At 39.6% G+C, this 20,072-nt stretch overlaps 1 protein-coding gene across 3 annotated transcripts in view; it reads left to right on the top strand.

Annotated features, from left to right (window-relative positions):
- CACUL1 (CDK2 associated cullin domain 1) overlaps positions 1 to 20,072 on the top strand; it is a 67,657-nt gene that overhangs the window by 9,158 nt on the left and 38,427 nt on the right. For all 3 annotated transcript variants that reach the window (XM_029932666.1, XM_029932667.1, XM_029932668.1), the window contains exons 2-3: positions 12,665 to 12,791; positions 13,713 to 13,815. In XM_029932666.1, the coding sequence (XP_029788526.1) occupies positions 12,665 to 12,791; positions 13,713 to 13,815 (230 nt within the window). The remainder of the gene's footprint in view (positions 1 to 12,664; positions 12,792 to 13,712; positions 13,816 to 20,072) is intronic.

The following is a 20,072-nucleotide window of genomic DNA, read 5'->3' as shown; positions in this document are numbered from 1 at the left end:
GACGCAGGGCTCAAACCCACAAACTGGGAGATCTTGACCTGAGCCGAAGTCAGACGCTCAACCGACTGAGCCCCCCAGGCGCCCCTGTGGGATTCTGTCTTTGTCCTTATTTTGAAGGATGCTCTTTTTGATATTTGTTCCACTTGTTTTATTTTTTTTAGAATTATTGTTTATACAACATCGTTTCCTATTATTTTATTCTATCTGTGTATTTAAGGGTGCATTTCTTATATAGCATGTAGTTTTGTTTTGTTTTTTAAAATCTAGTCTGACAGCCTCTGCCTTTTAATTGGAACATTTAGAACATTTACAGTTAATTAATGACATGGTAGGGTTTAAAGCTTCCATCTTCCAATTTATTTTCTCTTTGTCTCCTCGGTTCTTTTGTTTTTCTTAAATTTCCTCGTTACCTGTCTTCTTTTTAGTTATTTTTTATGATTCATTTTTTGTCTCCAGTTTGGCTTATTAGCATGTGTTTTTTTAATTTTTTTTATTTTTTAGGGCTTGTTTTAGTATTTACAATCTGAAAATTAAACTTGTCACAATGTACCTTCAGGTATTAGACCACTTCACATATAGTGTAACAGTCACATCAGTATACTTCATTTCTCCTTCCTGCCCTTTACGTTGTGACCATTGTCACAGTCTTCTACATATAACATGTGTCAAATATAAAGTTACTAATTCAGCTTAAAACATCCATTTGTCTTGAAAAAAATTGAGGTGAAATTCATGTAACCTAATACTCACCATTTTTAAGTGAACCATTCAGTGGCATCTAGTACATTCACAGCGTAGGGCAACCATCCTTTTATCTGGTTCCAAAGCATTTTCATCACCCTAAAATAACATGTCTTACCTGGTAAGCAGTTCTTCCACATTCCTCCTTCCCGTCAGCCTCTGGCATCCACCAACCTGCTTTCTGTCTCTATGGGTACACCTATTCTGGATATTTCATATGAATAGAATCCTATAATATATGAAATTTGTTTAAAATAATAAAAAACTGGAAAGTATTTTATATTTACTCAGTTTCTGTCACTCTTTATTCCTTTGCTTGGACCCAAGTTTTCACCACTTACTTTTCTTCTGCCTTGAGAATGTCCATGAACATTTCTTAAGCTGTCCTTTTGGCCTTGAATTTATTAAGCTTTCATTTGGGTGCAAAAGTACTGTACCTTTATTTTCTAAGGATATTTTTGTTGGATATAGAATTCTAGATGGACAGTCTGTGTTTTGTTGTGTTTTTCTTTGACAGCACTTTAAAGTGTCCATTGTCTTCTGGCCTGCCTTCTGTCTTATTTAAAGAATGTCTGTATAGTCTTATCTTTGTTCCTCACTCTAATGTGTCCTTTTTTTTCTGGCTGCTCTTAGGATTTTCATTTACGCTTTTTTTTTTAATGTTTTTAATTTATTTTTGAGAGACAGAGAGAGACAGCAAGGGCAGGGGAGGGTCAGAGAGGGAGGGAGACACAGAATCCGAAGCAGGCTCCGGGCTCTGAGCTGTCAGCACAGAGCCCGACGCGGCTGTGAGATCATGATCTGAGTCGAAGCCGAAAGCGGGACGCTTAACCGACTGAGCCACCCAGGTGCCCCACATTTACGCTTTTAAGTTTTCAGCAATTTGGTTGTTATGTTCCTTGGGGTAGGGTTTTCTTTATGTAGATTCTTTGTATTCATTGAGATTCTTGGATTTGTAGGGTTTTAGAATTTGTCCAGTTTGGGGGCTCCTGGGTGGCTCAGTCGATTAAGCGTCTGACTTCGGCTCAGGTCATGATCTCACAGTTTGTGGGTTCGAGCCCCGTGCCCTGCATCAGGCTCTGTGCTGACAGCTCAGAGCCTGGAGCCTGCTTCTGATTCTTTGTCTCTATCTCTTTCTGCGCCTCCCCTGCTCATGCTTTGTTTTTCTCTGTCTCACAAAAATAAATAAACATTAAAAAATAAAGAATTTGTCAAATTTGGAACATTATCGTTCATTATATATGTGTGAATACATATATGTATTTGGATTTACCACTCCCCCTCAGGACGCATATCTTGAGACCAATTGTTATTGTACCCTGAATCACCGAGATTCTGATCATTCCCCCCCACCCCCCTCAGTTCAGATAGTTTACATTGCTGCGTCTTCCCTGGTATCTAATCTGCCGTTAATCCTGCTTTTATTCAGCAGGAGTTCCAGTAGTTTTTAATGCAGGCTGTCATTGAGTCCGGGTTTCAGCCAATTAACTGAGCAAACTGTTATAACCATATCTAGCTGCTTGAGGTAGTGCAATAAATAATCTTCAGTAAGTATATTCCTTTTGATCAGTGTTCTCTAAAGTTATGTTTCCTTCTTACTTAGTACCCATGGAATCTGATCCCTTGTGTATTCTCTAGGATTTTGTTAACATAAAGTATTTTCTTTTATTAAATTTTAAAATATCTATTTATTTTTAATTTTTTAATGTTTATTTTATTTTATAATTTTTTAAAATTTATCATTATTTTTTAAATGTTTACTTATTTTTGAGAGAGAGGGACAGACAGACTGCAAGGGGGAGGGGCAGAGAGAGAGGGAGACACAGAATCCGAAGCAGGCTCTGGGCTCTGAGCTGTCAGCACAGAGCCTGATGCGAGGCTCCAGCCCACGAACTGTGAGATCATGACCTGAGCCGAAGTCGGTCGCTTAACCAACTGAGCCATCCAGGTGCCCTGTTTATTTTATTTTTGAGAGGAAACAGCATGAGTGGGGGAGGAGCAGAGAGAAAGGGAAACAGAATCTGAAGCAGGCTCCAGGCTCTTAGCTGTCATCACAGAGCCTGACTTGGGGCTTGAACCCACGAACAGTGAGATCATGACCTCACAACCTCATGACCTCATTCCTAACCCTCTCAGAGTTAACTTTTTGTTCATTTAGCTGTTTCTTCTAGTATTTATCTACACACTCCAATTGTTAATGTTGTTATTGCTTAATTTTCACTTTTATATGATCTGTTGGCTTCCTGTTATTACTATGAGGTATTAAAAATAGTTGTCTTATACCTCTACCTACCTTATCCCTTCAGTTCTTTAAATATCACAGTTTTTGGCTCAGTTAATAAACCTTCTTTACATTATGATTATGGCCAGTAACACTCATATTACATTTTCTTACACATAGATCTTTGTTATTAGTTGCTTTGTTTACACTTCTATAATTTTTGTCAAACTTCTTTTTAAAACTTTTCAGTGGCTCTGTCAGATCCACCATATGTATCTGTCACTGGTATATCTGTTTTTAAAATGTTCGATTGATCAGTATTTTCTTCTTGTCTGCTTGTGAAGCTGTTAACCTTGTTTCTATTTATTCCTCAGGCCCACTGCACAGTTGCTACTCAGGGGCTTCCCAGATAGTTGGAATGATTGTTACTTGATGTCTTCCTTTTTATTGGTGTTTTCCCGCGTGTGGGTGTGGGTGTGTGTAGAACAGATCTTTGAGTAGCTTCCTGAGAAAATGTGTGTATATATATTATATATATAATAAATATATATAATGAAGTTTCATGTCTTTCCATGTTTAAAAGTTCTGCTTTCACACTTGATTGACATTTTGACTGGGTAGAGAATTACTAACTGAAAATAACTTTTCCTTGGAATTTAAAGTGTTGCTTCATTGACTGTAAGCTTGCGGTATTACACTGGAGAGTTCGGGTGCTATTTTAATTCTTGTTCTTTTGTATATGACCTTTTTTCCCCTTGAGAAAATTTCTGGGATGTTTTCTTATTTTAATGTGTCAGTATTTTTCTCCCTTTACATTTTTTCTATTCTTTCCTTTTTTTCTGGAATTATTGGTAGTTATATAGTAAGCTTTCTGTTTTTGTTTTCTATTAACTACTTTTTGCTCTATTCAATCTCTCAGTGTTTTGGGAGAATTTCTTGATACTTTCTTCAGTTGGTTTTTTTAACTGTATTTTTAGTTGAAGTTACTGTATTTTTAGTTGAAGATCATTTGGATTGCTTCTTTTTCATGGCAGTCTTTAGTTTTTATTTTACATCGCCAAGGATAGTAATTATATAGGTTTTTTAAAGTTTTAAAAATTCTTTTATCTTTCTATCTCTTCCATTTTTGTTTTGATTTCTCATGTCAACTCTCTGCACGTGTAGGTGATCTGTAGTGGTCTGCTCATGCTTAAAACTGAGAAAGGCTGATTGTGGTAGTTCTGTGTTTACAAGGGACCTTACCAGGTCTAAGTGTTGTCCTTCACTTTGGGCTATTTGGAGGCAGGGCTGCTATTTTGTTGCGGAACTGCCAAATATTAGTACGTGAGTATCTTTTCTCTGGCACTGTTGAGTTTCTCTAGGGGGAGGATCTTCCATTCTGGGAGAATGGTGGGGGCGGGATAAGGGGAACAGGAAGTAAAGTACATTTTTCCTGCTCCATGGCTTTCCCTAACTTACAAAAAGGAGCAGGATTAGATGTTTGAACATATCTTATATTTAATTTTTAATTGTTTTACTTATTTTTTATTTTAGAAAGAGCGAGGGGGGGCTAAGGGGCAGAGGGTGAGAGAGAGAGAGGGAGAGAGAGAGAGAGAGAGAGAGAGAGAGAGAGAGAGAGAAAATATCTCAAGTAGGCTCCATGCTCAGCACTTTGGGATTATAATCCGAGCTGAAATCAAGAGTTGGAGGCTCAGCCAACCTACTGAGCCACCCAGATTCCCTCTTTTGTTGACTTTTGGCTTTCACTCAATTCACCAGCCCTGTGCTTTGTATACACATGCGTGTGCCCGTGCCCCCTACCTCCTTAATGTGTCTATGTCACAGAGTCCCAGGCTTTTATCTTTCAATTTTTGCACAGAATGAGTCTTCTGTATTTACAGTTTAGTCTGTAGATAATGCAGCCAATCTTTACCTCCTTCCTTCCGATAACCCCCCCCCACCCCCCCATTCTCTGCTTCTCACCCACACTCCTTGTATCCTGTCTTCAAGCCCTGAACTTCTCAGGGTTCTGCAGGGCAAAATTAGCTCACTTATTGATGATTCCACCTCAGCACACACTGCCTTATACTACTACTTCAGAGTTAAACTGACCTGGTCTTAATGCCGCAGAGAGATTGATATATTTAAATCTTGCAGAAAATCAGCAGACTTAAAACTACGGCAGACCTGCACTTGGCATGGTTTTCACCTATGTATTTAGTTGAACAGATACTTTCTATATGAATATTAAGAGATTTTGGGTTAGTTGGAGTTAGAGGTATAATGGTAGCCCTTGACCTTTTCATATATATTATTATAACATTGTTCATTTTAGGAAGCGTGTCACAGCCCCAAGCGTGATGTTGTAATTATGCAGTAATGTTGTATAGTGATTCTTCTACAAGTGTGTAGATTTCAGGGTTGCTGGTAGGCCGCTGTCGCACGCTTTCTGCGTGAGTAGCGGGGAAGGGTATTTGCATCATTACATTTTGTCAAGTTGGATTTTTAAGCAGTAAAACAATTGTGAAATGTGTTTCCTATACAAGTTTTACAGTGTTTTTAGGAAAGAAACATGTTATTTGAAGCAAGGCAAAGCAGGTTATATGTATAGTGTCATATAGTTAGTATGTAAAAAGTCTTCTGTGGATTCTGTTTGGGGAGGATGGGATGGGGTGGGAAGCACAGAAGCCTTAAACGATACTAATAAGGACTTATAAATAAAAATTTAATTTGGTGTTAGTTTAATTGTTTATGTGAACGTAACTTCATTTTTACATGGAATGACTTCCTAATGATCACAGGAGACATTTTATATTGTCCCTAACATTGAATTGAATGAAATCACAAACTCTAAGCCTTAGAAATTTCCTAAACAACTACCTGAAGCATGGAACTTTTAAAAGGTTTTTGCCTACTTCTTTTTTTTAATGCTTATTTATTTTTGAGAGAGAGAGAGAGAGAGAGAGAGAGAGAGAGGGAGAGAGAGAGAGAGGGAGAGAGAGAGCGCGCGTGTGAGCGCGCATGTATGTAAGCAAGTGGGAGAGGGGCAGAGAAAGAAGAAGACAGAATCTGAAGCCGGTTCCACACTGTCAGGGCAGAGCCTGGTGCAGGGGTCGAACCCATGAACTGTGAGATCATGACCTGAAGCCAAAGTTGGACACTCAGCTGACTGAGCCACCCAAGTGCCCCAGGTTTTTGTCTCCTTTAGAAACAGTTGCTTCATTGGGACTTCACATTAATCACCCTCCTCTATTGTCAAATCAGAATATACTTGACTTGTAGGGTTTTTTTCCTCCTACTAAGGAAAAGGATATTTAAAGTAATTGGTAACCCCTTTTAGTATTCTTTTTAATAACTAGCTAGCTCTCTTACGAACAGCTAAGTATTACTATTTCTTGTGCCAGTATCAAGTTATTTTTTTTGAGAGAAGTAAATAATTGGAATTTTCTTTTTTTAGCTAACACCCCATTTATTTATTAGAACACACTACCTTGTTCTACTTCAGATGCTCCTGTTTTACTCTTCCTTTTTTTCATTCCCGTGGGCTTTCCCCCACTCCCCAGACTTTGTTCCTGGCCGTTAGCTTCTCTCTGCCCATTACGTGGAAGTGTTCAGTCATCCCCTTGTGCTGGAGGGAGGCGAGCATTCTACCAGCTGGTATGTTTTAGACACTACGAGTGTACTGGATTGTTATCATGATGGATGGACAGACTGTGGCAACCAGAAGTCATATGTTTTTTCTGAGATCACATACACTAGCCAGAGTTAGATAGAAAACCCAGAGCTTTTAGCCCAAGTCCATTCTGCCACCTCATCTAGTTGTCATTAGTTGTAGTTAATCTAGGAAGTCATTGCATTTGAGACATAATTTGGCCTCTTAAATTTGGCTTAATTATTTAATTTATAATTGCCTTTTCTGTATTCTTTTTTTAAGTTTGTTTATTTTTGAGGGTGAGACAGAGACAGAAGCATGGTGGGAGGAAGGGGAGGAGGGACAGAGAGAGGGGGAGACACAGAACCGGAAGCAGGCTCCAGGCTCCGAGCTGTCAGCACAGAGCCCAATGCAGGGCTTGAACTCGTGAACTTTGAGCTCATGACTTGAGCCAAAGTGTGATGCTTACCCGCTGAGCCATCCAGGTACCCTGCCTTTGCTGTGTTCCTAGAAGTCAATTCTGAATGAAGACAGTGTTCTTGGTAGGGAGAAAAGAGACCTGGAAGAGTATAAAGTTAAGGAGTCCTAGCTGTTCTTTTACCATTTTTCTCTGGTACATTTACACCTTTCTTTGACTCTACAAGTTGTTCAGAATACACCTGTGACCCTGGTTGTTCTGAGCTGCTGGAGGGGCATGAGGCAGTCTCAGACTTGAGCAGGTGTAGGTAGGAATCGCCTCGAGGGCTTGGTTAACAGATTCTGTGTTGTGAGTCTCTCCCAGCTCCTCTCCAGATCTCCAGATCTCCAGATCTCCAGATCTCCTCTGATCAGGAGCTTTGGGGTAGGGCCTGGCAGTTGGCATTTACAAGTTTAGATGATACTGCTACTGTTCTTCATATCACACTTTGAGAACCACTAATAGAAGGTAATGAAAGGTCTTGCGGTAGAACGAGTATAAATTCCCCGGGTTGCTCAGTTGGTTGAGTGTCCAGCTTCGGCTCAGGTCATGATCTCATGGTTCTTGGGTTCAAGCCCTGCATCGGGCTCTGTGCTGACAGGTAGCTCAGAGCCTGGACCCTGCTTAAGATTCTGTATCTCCCTCTCTCTCTGACCCTCCCTTGCTCGTTCTGTTTCTCTCTGTCTCTCAAAAGTCAATAAAAACATTTAAAAAAAAATTCATAATGCCTGATGTAATTTCTGAATACATCTTCCCCTTACAAACAAATAACAAATTCAGTAGGAATCATAGCATTTACCTGCTTCAGTCTGTGTGAAATAAAATATGCTTTAAACATTAATTCCAGAACAACTAAGAAATGGTATGCCATCAACTGTTTTTAAAATAAGGATTTGTTTTGATTTTCACTAAATTAATTCACATAATATGGGCACAGTTTGGAGTTTGGGCCGTAGTAGTAAATTCCTCCATTAGGGGGCGAAGGTCTAGTTTGAGGGAGAGGGACAGTAAATATGTCCCAGTTACTTGGATAAAAAAAGTATGAGAATCGAGCATATATATTCCTGCCTGGTATGAATTATATATCTCTAGTAGTTTCTTATTTATTAGTAACCTGCTGATATTTCCTAAACCTTAGATTTCAACTATTTCATTTTATTTTATTAAAGGTCAATTAAACAACTTTCTCAGTAGGACTTAGACTGCATGAACTTGTTATCTAATAAATACGTGTTTCCAGGTTTAAGTCTTGTTGCATGATATCTTGAGGTTAACACTAGAATTTCTGTCTCTAGAGGGCACTGCATTCTTCAGTTCATTGAACCGCTCATTGTTTTTATTTTTTTATTTATTAAAAAATTTTTTTAATGTTTTATGTTATTTTTTGATACAGAGAGAGACAGAGCATGAGAGGGAGAGGGGCAGAGAGAGAAGGAGACACAGAACCGTAAGCAGGCTCCAGGCTCTGAGCTAGCTGTCAGCACAGAGCCTGACGTGGGGCTCGAACCCATGAACGTGAGATCTGACCTGAGCTGAAGTCGGAGGCTTAACCAACCGAGCCACCCAGCCGCCCCTCATTGTTTTTATTTTTATACTAGGCCTGCTTTACTCATTTATGTTACTGACCTGGGCCTTGTTGGTTTTTGAGTTTTAATACCTTCTTTAAACTGTTTAAAAAGTAGTGTAATATTTTCTTAAAAATTTTTTTAAAATGTTTATTTATTATTGAGAGACAGAGAGACAGAGCATGATCATGGAAGGGGCAGAGAGAGAGAGGAAGACACAATCTGAAGGAGGCTCCAGCCTCTGAGCTGTCAGCACAGAGCCCGACGCGGGGCTCAAACTCACAAACTGCGAGATCATGACCTGAGGCGAAGTCGGACACTTAACCTATTGAGCCACCCAGGCGCCCCCCAAAATAGTGTATTATTTTCAAGCTGGAAAATATAACCTATATAAAATTTATAAATTTAATGATAACGTCATTTTTGTTTAGTTTCCATGTTTATATTCCTTTTGATCAGTCTGAGCTTTTTTGTGGACAAAGTTGAGAGTGATTGACTATATTTCTCTAACAAGAGGATCTATTTTAAAATTCAGGACTACATACCACACACATACACGTGCTTTGTGTGTACGTGTGTATGTAGTTTTAAATCAGGGATTAGGTTGAGATTAGCAAGGAATAACAAATACTTCAAAGTTTCTTGGATTGTCATTTTAAGTGTCGACTGCACATTGGTATGAAAAACTGTCCTAATCTTTGGCTCAGAGTTTGTACCAATGAGTGCTCATTCTTCAGGCTACCTCTAGTTCTCTCGATGCTTATTTGTATTCTGTTCTTTTGCTACCATGGTGAAGATTGGCTGGTTTCCTAGAAGAAAGTGATGTTAGCTAGTGTCTTAGTCTGTTCAGCTGTTATAAAACAATATCAGAGACTGGGAAGCTTATAAATCACAGAAACTTACTTCTCAGTTCTGGAGGCTGGGAAGTCCAAGATGACGGTGCTGGCAAATTCAGTCTGACAAGGGCCCGCTTCTGGTGGTGGGTGCATAGTAGACTGTCTTCTTGCTGGCGACTTACATTGTGTAAGGTCTAAGGACTGTCTCTGAGGGTGCTTTATTCCATTTGTGAGGGGGCCTCAGTGTCATGACCTAATCACCTCCCAGAGGCCCCCACCCAGCACCATCACACTGGAGGTTAGGATTTCACCATATGAATTTTGGGGGAAGAAACACAAATATTCAGTCTCTAACAGCCAGCATTTAATTAAGGTCAGCGGAATTGGCTACTTACTTATTTTTCAAGCAAAATATATGTAGAAATAGATGTATATTATGTTTATATATGGAAATGTAAAATGGGAATAGCTATAACTTTTTTTGATGTGGAAATAGGCTTTAAGATTATCTACTGTGATCATGCCTTTTTCATTTTGGTTTTCAAGTCCCTTTTCAAAGATATTTGAAAGTAGAACATTAAAAGATGCCGCATGAGTGATGACTGAGCGGCATCGGCAGTTTCTGCTTCTGGGGGACTCTGTTCTGTACTTGGAGACACAGGACCTCACATTTTAGATTCTTTTTCTTCCTTTGTACCTTGGACTTGGTAATTTGCTGAAGCGGAAAGCCCATGCTTGAGAAGTAGGAGAGCTTGCCAGCTGCCCACAGAGGCGGAGACCACTGAACCCCGAGGTCGGGGTGCCTGTGGGATGTTTACGTTCATTCTTGGCTTCTGTGCTTGGAGTTTCCTTTCCGAGCATGTCACTTCCCTTCTTTAAGCCACAACTTCTGATGTGGAGTGTGGGTATGTGGTCCGGTTTGGATGACAGGAGATTCAGTAAACTAGAACCACAGAGTGAGAAGAGAAAAGCACTTTTGGTAGGTTGTTGACAGTGGCCTTTGTTTAGGGACAGAGTAAACGGGTGGGGCACCGGCCATTTCTGCTTTGTTCTCGGATACGCTGAGCTTCTCTTACATCCTCATCCCGGTAAACAGCAGCCCCGTCCTTTGGTGCCCAGGCCACAAACTTTGAAGTCATTCTTGTCCCTTTGTCACATTTCACATCCAGACCATCAGCACATCTGGTTGGCTCAGTCTTTAACATATGTTCAAACTATGTCTCTCACTCTCGCTGCTACCAGCGGGTTCAGCCTCCAGCATCTCACAGCCTCCTCACTTTGCTTACTCCTAACCTAGCAGCTGGATGGCCCATAGAAAGCCCAAGTCAGAAGACAGCACTTCTCCCATCCCAAGCCCTCCGGGTGTCCCTGTCTAGCTCAGAGTAAAAGCCAGTCTTTACAAGGGCCTCCAAGGCCCCCTGTGACCTGGCTTCCTCCATCCTTCTCTCTGTGTGGCTGTGTGCGTGCACATGTGCAGTTCCTTATGGTTTTAGCCTGCGTAGTCAAACCTTTTCTTCTCCGTTCCCTTCTGTGCAGGAATTCATTTGTCGAGATTTTATTTCCATTTTTGTTGCATCCTGCTTGATTTTTGTTTTGTTTTTTAAATTTTCATGCAGTAAATTTACTTATTTATGATACACATTTTTGTTGGTTTTGACAAATGCCTGGAGTGGCCTACCCACCCAGATGTTCTACAAAAAACAGTTTGTTCACCCCTGCTACCCTGTGCAGACAGTCCTCCCTACCTCCAAGCCTCTGGCAGTCACCAGTCTGTTTTCCTTTTCATAGTTTATAAAAAGCTTAGCATGTCTGTAAATGAGAGTCTTATAGGAAGTAGCCATTTTGGTCTGAGTCTCAGTTGGCAAAATGCATTTAAGATTATTCTATGTTATATGAATGTGTCTTTTAGAATAAATTTAAGCAAGAGAGGTGTCTGAGTGGCTCAGTCAGTTGGGCATCTGACTCTTGATTTCAGCTCAGGTCACGGTCTCAGGGTCGTGGATTGATCCCTGCATTGGGTTCTACGCGGAGCATGGAGCCTGCGTGGGATTTTCCTGCCCCTCCCCTGCTCGTGCATGTGCGCGTACTCTCTCTCAAAATAAATAAATGAAAACATTTTTTAAAGAATAAATTTAAGCAAGAAGTGAATTGATTTAAAGAAAATACTGAGCAACAATGACCGAGGTGGTACGTACATATGAGAAACCTCTCCAACCTGAATTTGGAAATCAGTAGGTAAAGGCTTTCTTTATCTCGTACTTCTGACGGTAAATAGCCATGTACTCTTAGGGAAGTCAATTCTTTGCTTCCCAGTTTCTGGTAGAAGAAGTGGTAAAATACCTGATGTAGAAAATACCTGTTTCTGTCCCTTGAGATGGTGGTGGTTCTTTAAGACATAGGGTATTTTAGGTTCTTTGCATAGTTCCTTTTTCCAGGGGGTGGGGGCGGGGTAGCTCTTTCTAACATTAGCGTTTCAGTGTTGCGAAGCCCCTGTCGCCCTGGAGTTCAGAGTTGTTAGGACCAGCTGTTAGGAGAGGAGAGCGTTATGAAACCTTCAGTGAAGGAAGGAGAGCCAGACCATAGGAATGAGGTAAACCTCAATGTTGTCTCCAGTTCGTCGATGTTTTGGGTTGGGCTTATCAGGTGTAAGGTCGTAGAGTTTGAGTCAGAGCTTAGTAATGTCCAGGAAGTGCTCTTGGTGCCAAAAATCCCTGCGAGTTTCTAGCAACCTCTTTTGTTACTGTAGCGTTTGGATTTTAATGCAATATAATAAGGAGATAGTCCTGTGTTAGGTGAATTTTCTCAGGGGTGTCTAAAGATTGATTGTTGAGGTTCATTTTTCCAGAACTTCGTTGTGGTTCATGGATAGACCATCTTGTCACATCATTGGCAACGTGTATTTGAGGGTGAGTGTGTGTTTGAAAATGCTCCACTGATAACAGATGTGAACACTGGAAAAGGAAACCAAAGATACTTCTTTGTTTTATTTTTATTTTTAAAGATGGATTCATGGGCATTCCTTTTCAAATCATAATTAATGCCTTTAAAATCCCTGACAGAGTTGCCTTTTCCTTGTTTTTGAAATGGGATAATAATTGAGTTGTATTTAGGTGATTGAATGTCAAAGAAATTAGAATAAATGAAAAGAAGAATTGCTTTGATTTGTGTTTACATGTGATAAGTAGTAATATTTATTTTTCTTTTTACTTTTAGTAATGAATGTTATAACTATTGAAGATTATAAGAGTACTTACTGGCCAAAATTGGATGGTGCCATAGATCAGCTTTTAACCCAGAGTCCTGGTGACTATATCCCTATATCCTATGAACAGATATACAGGTAAGTCAAGATTTCATTTGCCTGGGTTTGGGAGGGTATATTGGGGTTCATGACACCTTGAATTACGGCATATGTATGCGTGTAATACACGTATGTTGAGGCTCTATGGGTGGTTTGTATATTCCACACTTGGAGGTTAGAGGTTTGGTGTGTACTTTCTGCTTCTGAATTGGCTTTCAAATCAAGGTAGAGTTAACCTCAACTGGATTAGACTTCCTCCCATCTCAGCCCGCTAACCCCACTGTACATAAGGAAGAAACTTTGGAGGTCACGAATGACCAGTACCTGGTGCAAAAATAATGTATTTTTTGTCTCATAGTGAGACCCTAGGTTAACCTCTTGATGTTTATTGACACACAGTCCTGTCTTTGGTTATTTTGTTTCCCAGGTCCTGGTAAATGGAAGCAGCAAATTAGTGAGGACCTGGGGCAGGACATGAGCTCAGCCCTGTCACAGAGGAGGAAGTGACAGTCGTGTTGTTCGATACAAGTGATGCACAAAGAGATTACATTGCAAACCTTTTGTGAGTTAGAAACTTGGTGCTGATTATCACTCTCTTCCTCTTATTTTGACAATTCATTGAAATGAGAGAGTGAGCGAGAAGCTGGTTTATAAGTAGTTATCATAGTCAGACTCTCAGATTATCACCTGATACTAGATTATCTAGTACTGACAAACTGTGTAACGTAGTACTCTGAAAGATTTGCAGCTGGTGGCAGTATCTTTGTCATCTGAGCACTGACTGGGGCAAGGTAAATTTCTGTTTAAGAGTTGTGATTGGTCAGTGTTTTTAGCTGAGTTAATTATCTGACCAGCGGCTATATATCCCAAGTATGCATTCATTTTAGGTTGACATTCATTTTAGGTTGAGTGAAGTTCATCATGGTTAACTTGATCTTCTGTTTTGGTTTTCTCCCACAGCTGTGTGTATAAATGTGTCTGCCAGCAGCACTCAGAACAGATGTACAGTGATCTGATTAAAAAGATAACTAATCACCTAGAGAGAGTCTCGAAGGAGCTGCAGGTAAAGAACCAATCGTATTGATTTTTGCGTCCTTGGGATTTTTCGGACTGGTTGGAAGTAGTCTCTATAATATGTATTTGGAGACTTTTTAATTTGATTATGGCATAAATTTATGAATATTTCCTAGATGAATATTCACCAAATTACCTAACCTTTAAAGTAAACTGTTAGAAAATTAGATAGAAATTGTGGAACTTTTTAGAGTGAATATATTTCCGACTTTAACAGATTCCATTTATTATGTCAGTGTTTCTTTTATTTAAAACTGTATTATTTCAGCTAACTTCAGTATATTTTAATTTTTTAACTGTAACCTTTTTGGTATCTTTGAGGATTGGCGAGTACCTGCTAGTTTCTAATATTTGCTAATACAAACAAGTGACGTCACACTTTGTTGATAAACCCTTTATAGATGAACATCATCCCAGCTATAAAATTTGGGTAGGGCAAGGTGCAGAAAGTACTCTGTTTAAGGAAAGCACTTGGCCTCTGATCCCCACCCCTCCCTGCCTTAGTAACATTTCCAGTGCTTGAAGGTCAGGGCCAGATCATATTTTAATTCTGGTGTGGAAGTAAGGTGCCGTGTAGAAAGGTCACTCAGCAATAGATGACCAGGCCCCACCACACTTAGGAAGTGCTCCTCAGTTCTGAAGTGTCCACTGTTTTTAGCAGGTGCTGGGGCCTGCTTTGGCCTTCTGTATCTTGGTGTTGTTTACCACAAACAGTTATTTCACTAAGTAGCTTTTATTTATTTATTTTTTGGTTGTAGCCAGAGCTATGTTCATCATGGACAAATATTTACTTTTCCTGTTGTTTGAGTGTAAATTGTTTTCTTAATCTTTTTGCCACCAAATATGAAATATTTACTCTTTTAACAAATTTATATATTGAAAAAATGTTTTTTAAAGTTTTATTTATTTTGAGAGAGAGTGAGCCAGGGAGAGGCAGAGAGAGAGGGAGAGAGAGAGATTCCCAAGCAGGCGCCACACCATCAGCATTGAGCCCGATGTGGGGCTCAAACTCACAAACTGAGATCATGACGTGAGCTGAAACCAAGAGTAGAACACTTAACCGACTGAGCCACCCAGGCGCCCCTAACAAATAAATTTCGTACCTAGGCATTATAAGTTGTAGATGAAACCCAAGATCTGTGCCTCATAGCTTTGAGTTATTTGCTTACTAATTCTTGACTCTACCCTCGCCCTTATTTCTCACATCCAATTTACTACCAGATCTCATTTACTTCTGACTTCTCTCTTGACTCCTGTCCACTCCTGTCCACTTGCCTTGACCGGTCCAGGCTGCCATCCTCCCCGGTTTCATTGAAATGCTCATCTTAGCCGGTTACTCTGCCTCTAGTCTTCACATCTCTTGCTTTACTCTTCATTTCAGAGTGACTGTTTCCAAATCATAAATCTGATTATCATTTTTCTGTTAGATTGAAGTTCAAACTTTTTAATATGACTTAAGAAACCTTTCCTTATCTGATTCTGCTTATTTCTATAGCCCGATATGTTATATGTCTGCTTCTGTGTATTGAACTTACTTCAGTTCATTGAACAGTTTATGTACTCTCTTCTTGGCTTTTGCCATGTTAACTTGATGGCCTGGAAAATTCTTCCATTTTCTCTGCCCTCTTATTTTTTTGGCTGGTGTGATCTTACTTTGACTGCAGCTTGGCCATCATTTGTTTTGGGAAACATTCTCTGATACCTTGTGCCCCCAAGTCTGGGTTTGGGGGCCCCTCACCTGTGCCTTTATAACACTGAGTATATTATTGTAGTTCATTTGGGTATTATAATTTCTAGTTTGGCTGTGCCTGTCCCTCCCCCTGCTCCCAGCACTGTGTTGTGAGAGGACAGAGGAACACGTCTGCCTTCTTTGTTACTGGGTTTTCAGTACCTAGCCCAGTATCTAAAACATACTAGCTGTTTTTATTGTGTTGTTAGTACCTAGTCTAGTATCTGATACATACTAGGCATTAAGTACCTATTGAATGCAATGTATATCAATAGTTTACCAATAAATAATTCACTTCTTGTTAAATAAAGTTTTTCTAGTAGAAATCCGAATGTGATCATGTTTTTTGACATCAAACATTAGGTGGTTTGGGGGTTCAGAAGTATCAGAACTTGTATTAGAACACCAAAAACTCAATTCCCTCAAAAAGGATAGTTTTTTAACACTGTTTCGCTGTTATTGAAATAATACTAAATAATCTTCTAAAAGAAAAAAAGCAAGCCATTTCAGTTCAAATTATCAGGACAAGATATATTACTTGTCTTATTTATATCAATGAAATGTGGGTTGAAAATTTTGTAATGTGTATTACACTTGGGCTCTGACTTCACATGTAGATCATTAATTTGACCAATCGAATTGCGATTTGCTACATTCGTTTATTTGGAGTTTCTGCTTGAGTAGATTTTTCTTATGTTTAATCTCATTAAGCACTGCAAGATGTCTTTTCACTCTTCTAGTTACAGTGTTATATTTTTAAAGTTAGAGGGCACGATAGTATTGTTTATCAAGCCCAATCTAATCCATAGTTTTGGAAGGTCACTTGGCTACATATGTGCCATGAGTTTGCTTGACCAGTTATCAGTAATATGAAGGTAACGGGTTAGTGGCCCGGGCTGCGCTGCTGGGGGACCGGTCAGAACTGCAGCGTCCCTGAGGGTTGGAGAATGGCCCTGCCAGTGTGTCTAGAGCTCCCTCATTCTGTATCAGGAATGTCTGAGTGTTCGTTGCACCTTACTTTATTGTGTACCTTCATTTATTTAACTGATTTTTGATGGATGAATATTTAGATTGCTTCCGATCTTTGGGGGTTACGAACAGTGCTGTGGTGTTTACTGTGTGGGTCTGTATTGGAGTTCACAAAAGTTGTACCAACTTACAGTCCACCCAGTTACGTGTAGGTCGGAGTGCCTGTTTCCCCCCACCCTTCCTTACTAGTACAGCATGTTAGAGGCTAAATAATTTTCACTTTAGGTAATCGGAGTAATTTTTATTAAAAACTAAAAGACAAGAGTGGTATCTCATTTGATGTTAGTATTTTGGAAACCACATTGATAACGAAAAGGTAAAATATGGTGTAAAACCAAGGGAGTTTTGTTTATTTGTAGAATCCATACATGTTCTACTTAGAGTTCAGCAATATAGCCTGTAAAAATATCTTACTTCAGAATGGTATCTTTTGTAAGATTTGGAATTTAACCATTATTTTTTAAAATGTTTTATTTATTTTTGAGAGACAGAGAGAGACAGTGTGAGCAGGGGAGGGTCAGAGAGGTAGGGAGACACAGAATTTGAAGACAGGCTCCAGGCTCTGAGCCAGCCGTCAGCACAGAGCCTGTGTGGGGCTCGAATGCATGAACCACAAGGTCATGACCTGAGCCGAAGTCAGCTCAATCGACTGAGCCACCCTGAGTCTAACCATTATTAAATAGCCCGGTGAAATGGATAAAAACATGGGGACCTGGGTTTTGTCTCAATTCTGCCACCCAGCAGCTATGTGGCTCTTGATTAAACATGCAAATATCATCTTATAAATTTTCTCCGCATTGAAACGAACTGGCTTTACTAAAATACTTGGTTGCATTAAGCAAAGTTCGAAGATACTTTGTCTGCTGTTTCCTGCTTGGCAAATGCTTCTTCGTCTTTTTCCCAGGCTTAAATTCGTTAGTGTCCACCTGTGTGGAATGTTCTGGACTCCTTGAGCTCCCCTCAAAGCAAAACAGACCATTGGAATTTTTCCTTCTGGGTACTTACAACACCTTGGCAATGCCAACCCTGTTAGAGTGGTGATTGTGTTACATTGTTTGTGTGTCCATGTCTGGCCACCTCACGGGTCCTCCTGTGAGGACTCTGTTGTGTTTGTCTTTTTATCCTTTATGTCTGGCACAGTCCCAACACAGCAACTAAGTTTGACCTGTCCTGTGGAAAGAGTAGCATGATTAGGTACACACAGTCACTAATCTCCAGATATTTAGTCATTTAATAAATTTATTCAGTGTTCAGTTAATTCCATTTATTAATTTATTCATTATTACAAATATGTGGCATATTGTTGGTATTCTATTAGAAACCGTAAGGGCACTTTTCATGTGGAACAGAGCAAGACTATATGCCGGGCTCCGTGAGCCAGAAAAGTGAATTTGGGTGGAACGTTTTATTTGCAACTCTGATTTTAGAAATGAAATATTGTTAAAATTAGCTAAAACAAAAGTGGGATGAGTTGCATTTGGCACATAATCAGAAATGTAGTGCTGGGGTTGATAAATCCATGAGCTGGACTCTAGGGCATGGGCCTTTATCTTTCAAGGACATCTTAAAATAGCTGCGGGTTTGTGTAGTTTACATGTCAGAGTGATATATTTATCTCCATCAAAAGGCATATCCTGTTGGGGAGACTGAAGGGTATACAAAATAATGTTCCATATTGCCCAGTTATTGACTTAAAGATTAGAGAATACTGTTTTCAGAGATTTTGAAAGATTTTAATTTGTTAAACCTAAATGTTCCTACATAACTGTATACTTTAACATACTGACTCTTAAAAAAACAAAACAAAACACATGGCTCAATCGGTTGAACGTCGTTTCTTGATTTTGGCTCAAGTCCTGATCACAGGGTCATCGGATTGAGCTCCGTGTCCGGCTCCACACTGAGCGTGGAGGCTGCTTAAGATTCTCTCTTGCCCCCCCCTTGGTCCCTCTCCTCTGCTCAAGCTCATTCTTAAAAAAAAAAAAAAAAAAAAAAGAAATCAATCCTATTTCTTTTAATTTGGAAACAATGACTTTTCCACCATTTCAGTAACTTTAAAAAGCTTTTTTGTTATTAAGTTTAATTTACGAAAATCACTTAATAGCTAACCCTGCTCAGGATTCTGCTTACTAATATACCACACTGCATATATGACTACCTTTTTTACCTACTGCTAGATTGTTTAAACTGTGACAGTGTGTTTTGCCTTAGGTTCCCCCCCCCCAAAGTTTTTATATATACTCCAGTTAGTTAACATATAGTGTAATATTAGTTCTTGAGTAGAAGTTAGTGATTCATCACTTACAAATAATACCCAGTGCTCATCACAAGTGTCCTCCTTAATACCTATCACCCATTTAGCCCGTCCCCCTGGCCACCCTCTCTGCCTTAGGTTTCTTTTTAAAACCATTCTGCCCCCTTGCATTTAACTTCTCTCTTCTTTAACTGTGATAAATTCTCTATTTATGTATTTTCCTTTTTCTATGTCTCCAAAGCATGAAATGTGAATTCCAGTTCTAATTTTTTAATATACCAGTGAATGGAAATAGGTAACAGGTTTACTGGTTTAGTGAATAATATTCTGGTTAGTGGTGGAGAATTCTGTTAATACTTTTTTAGCAGTCACCATACTCTTGGTGAGGGCTCAGACCAGGCTCTCCAAATGTCTGTTGAACATTTCAACTTGGATTTCTTCTTGTGGATACCTCATATTTGTGTCTAAGTCTAAATTCCTCTTCTCCCAAATCATTTTCACTCTTGGCCTTGAGATTTCACATTCATCTTTGGCTCTTTTTTTCTCCTTCACCCCTTGTTTCCAGGTGATTGTCAAGGTTGCTAGAACACTATTGTTTCCCTTGCTTCTGTCCCCTTTCATTCTAATTGCTGTCATCCTTCTCCAAGTTGTTACTGGCTCATGTCTGCAGTATTCTCCCAATTGGTTTGTTTTTCTATATTCTTTGTTTTTGGCTGAATAGTATTCTAAAAACACTAACGTGATGGGCATACTTTCTTGTTCAGAAACCTTAATAAAGACTCCCTGTTGCCTTTCTTGGTCACAGTCAAGTTTTTGGTCAGTATGAAAAATTGAGCTGGTTGATTTGTTGTGGGGGTTCCTAGTGGGAAACCTGATGTAACTAGTGCCTTCCATCCAAGTATATAAGGTAGTCTGGTAGGTATAGCAGCAGATAAATGATTGATAAGGCTAGATAATTTGGGCCAACCCTCCTACTAGTTAACAATTTGAAAAATGGACAAGGTTCCTAATAAAAAAGTGTGGAGAATTATAGAATCACAATCTGGGAGGAGGAAACCCAGAGAGGGGAGTCTAGCACTTGAAGCACTTCTCCACTAGGGGTACCTGTTCAGGAAAAATAAGCTAATTGGCCGAGAAATTTAATAGGGTTTTGATGGACCTTTGTGGGGGGGGATAGGGTGATAAAAATTGGGAGATTAGAGTCCATCAAACTGAAGGGTCACATCCCAACAGT

The sequence above is a fragment of the Suricata suricatta genome, chromosome 2 (assembly GCF_006229205.1).
Source record: "Suricata suricatta isolate VVHF042 chromosome 2, meerkat_22Aug2017_6uvM2_HiC, whole genome shotgun sequence".
NCBI lineage: Eukaryota > Metazoa > Chordata > Mammalia > Carnivora > Herpestidae > Suricata > Suricata suricatta.
The sequence above is the reverse complement of the archived record's forward strand: the minus strand, read 5'-3'. Positions and strand labels throughout refer to the sequence as shown.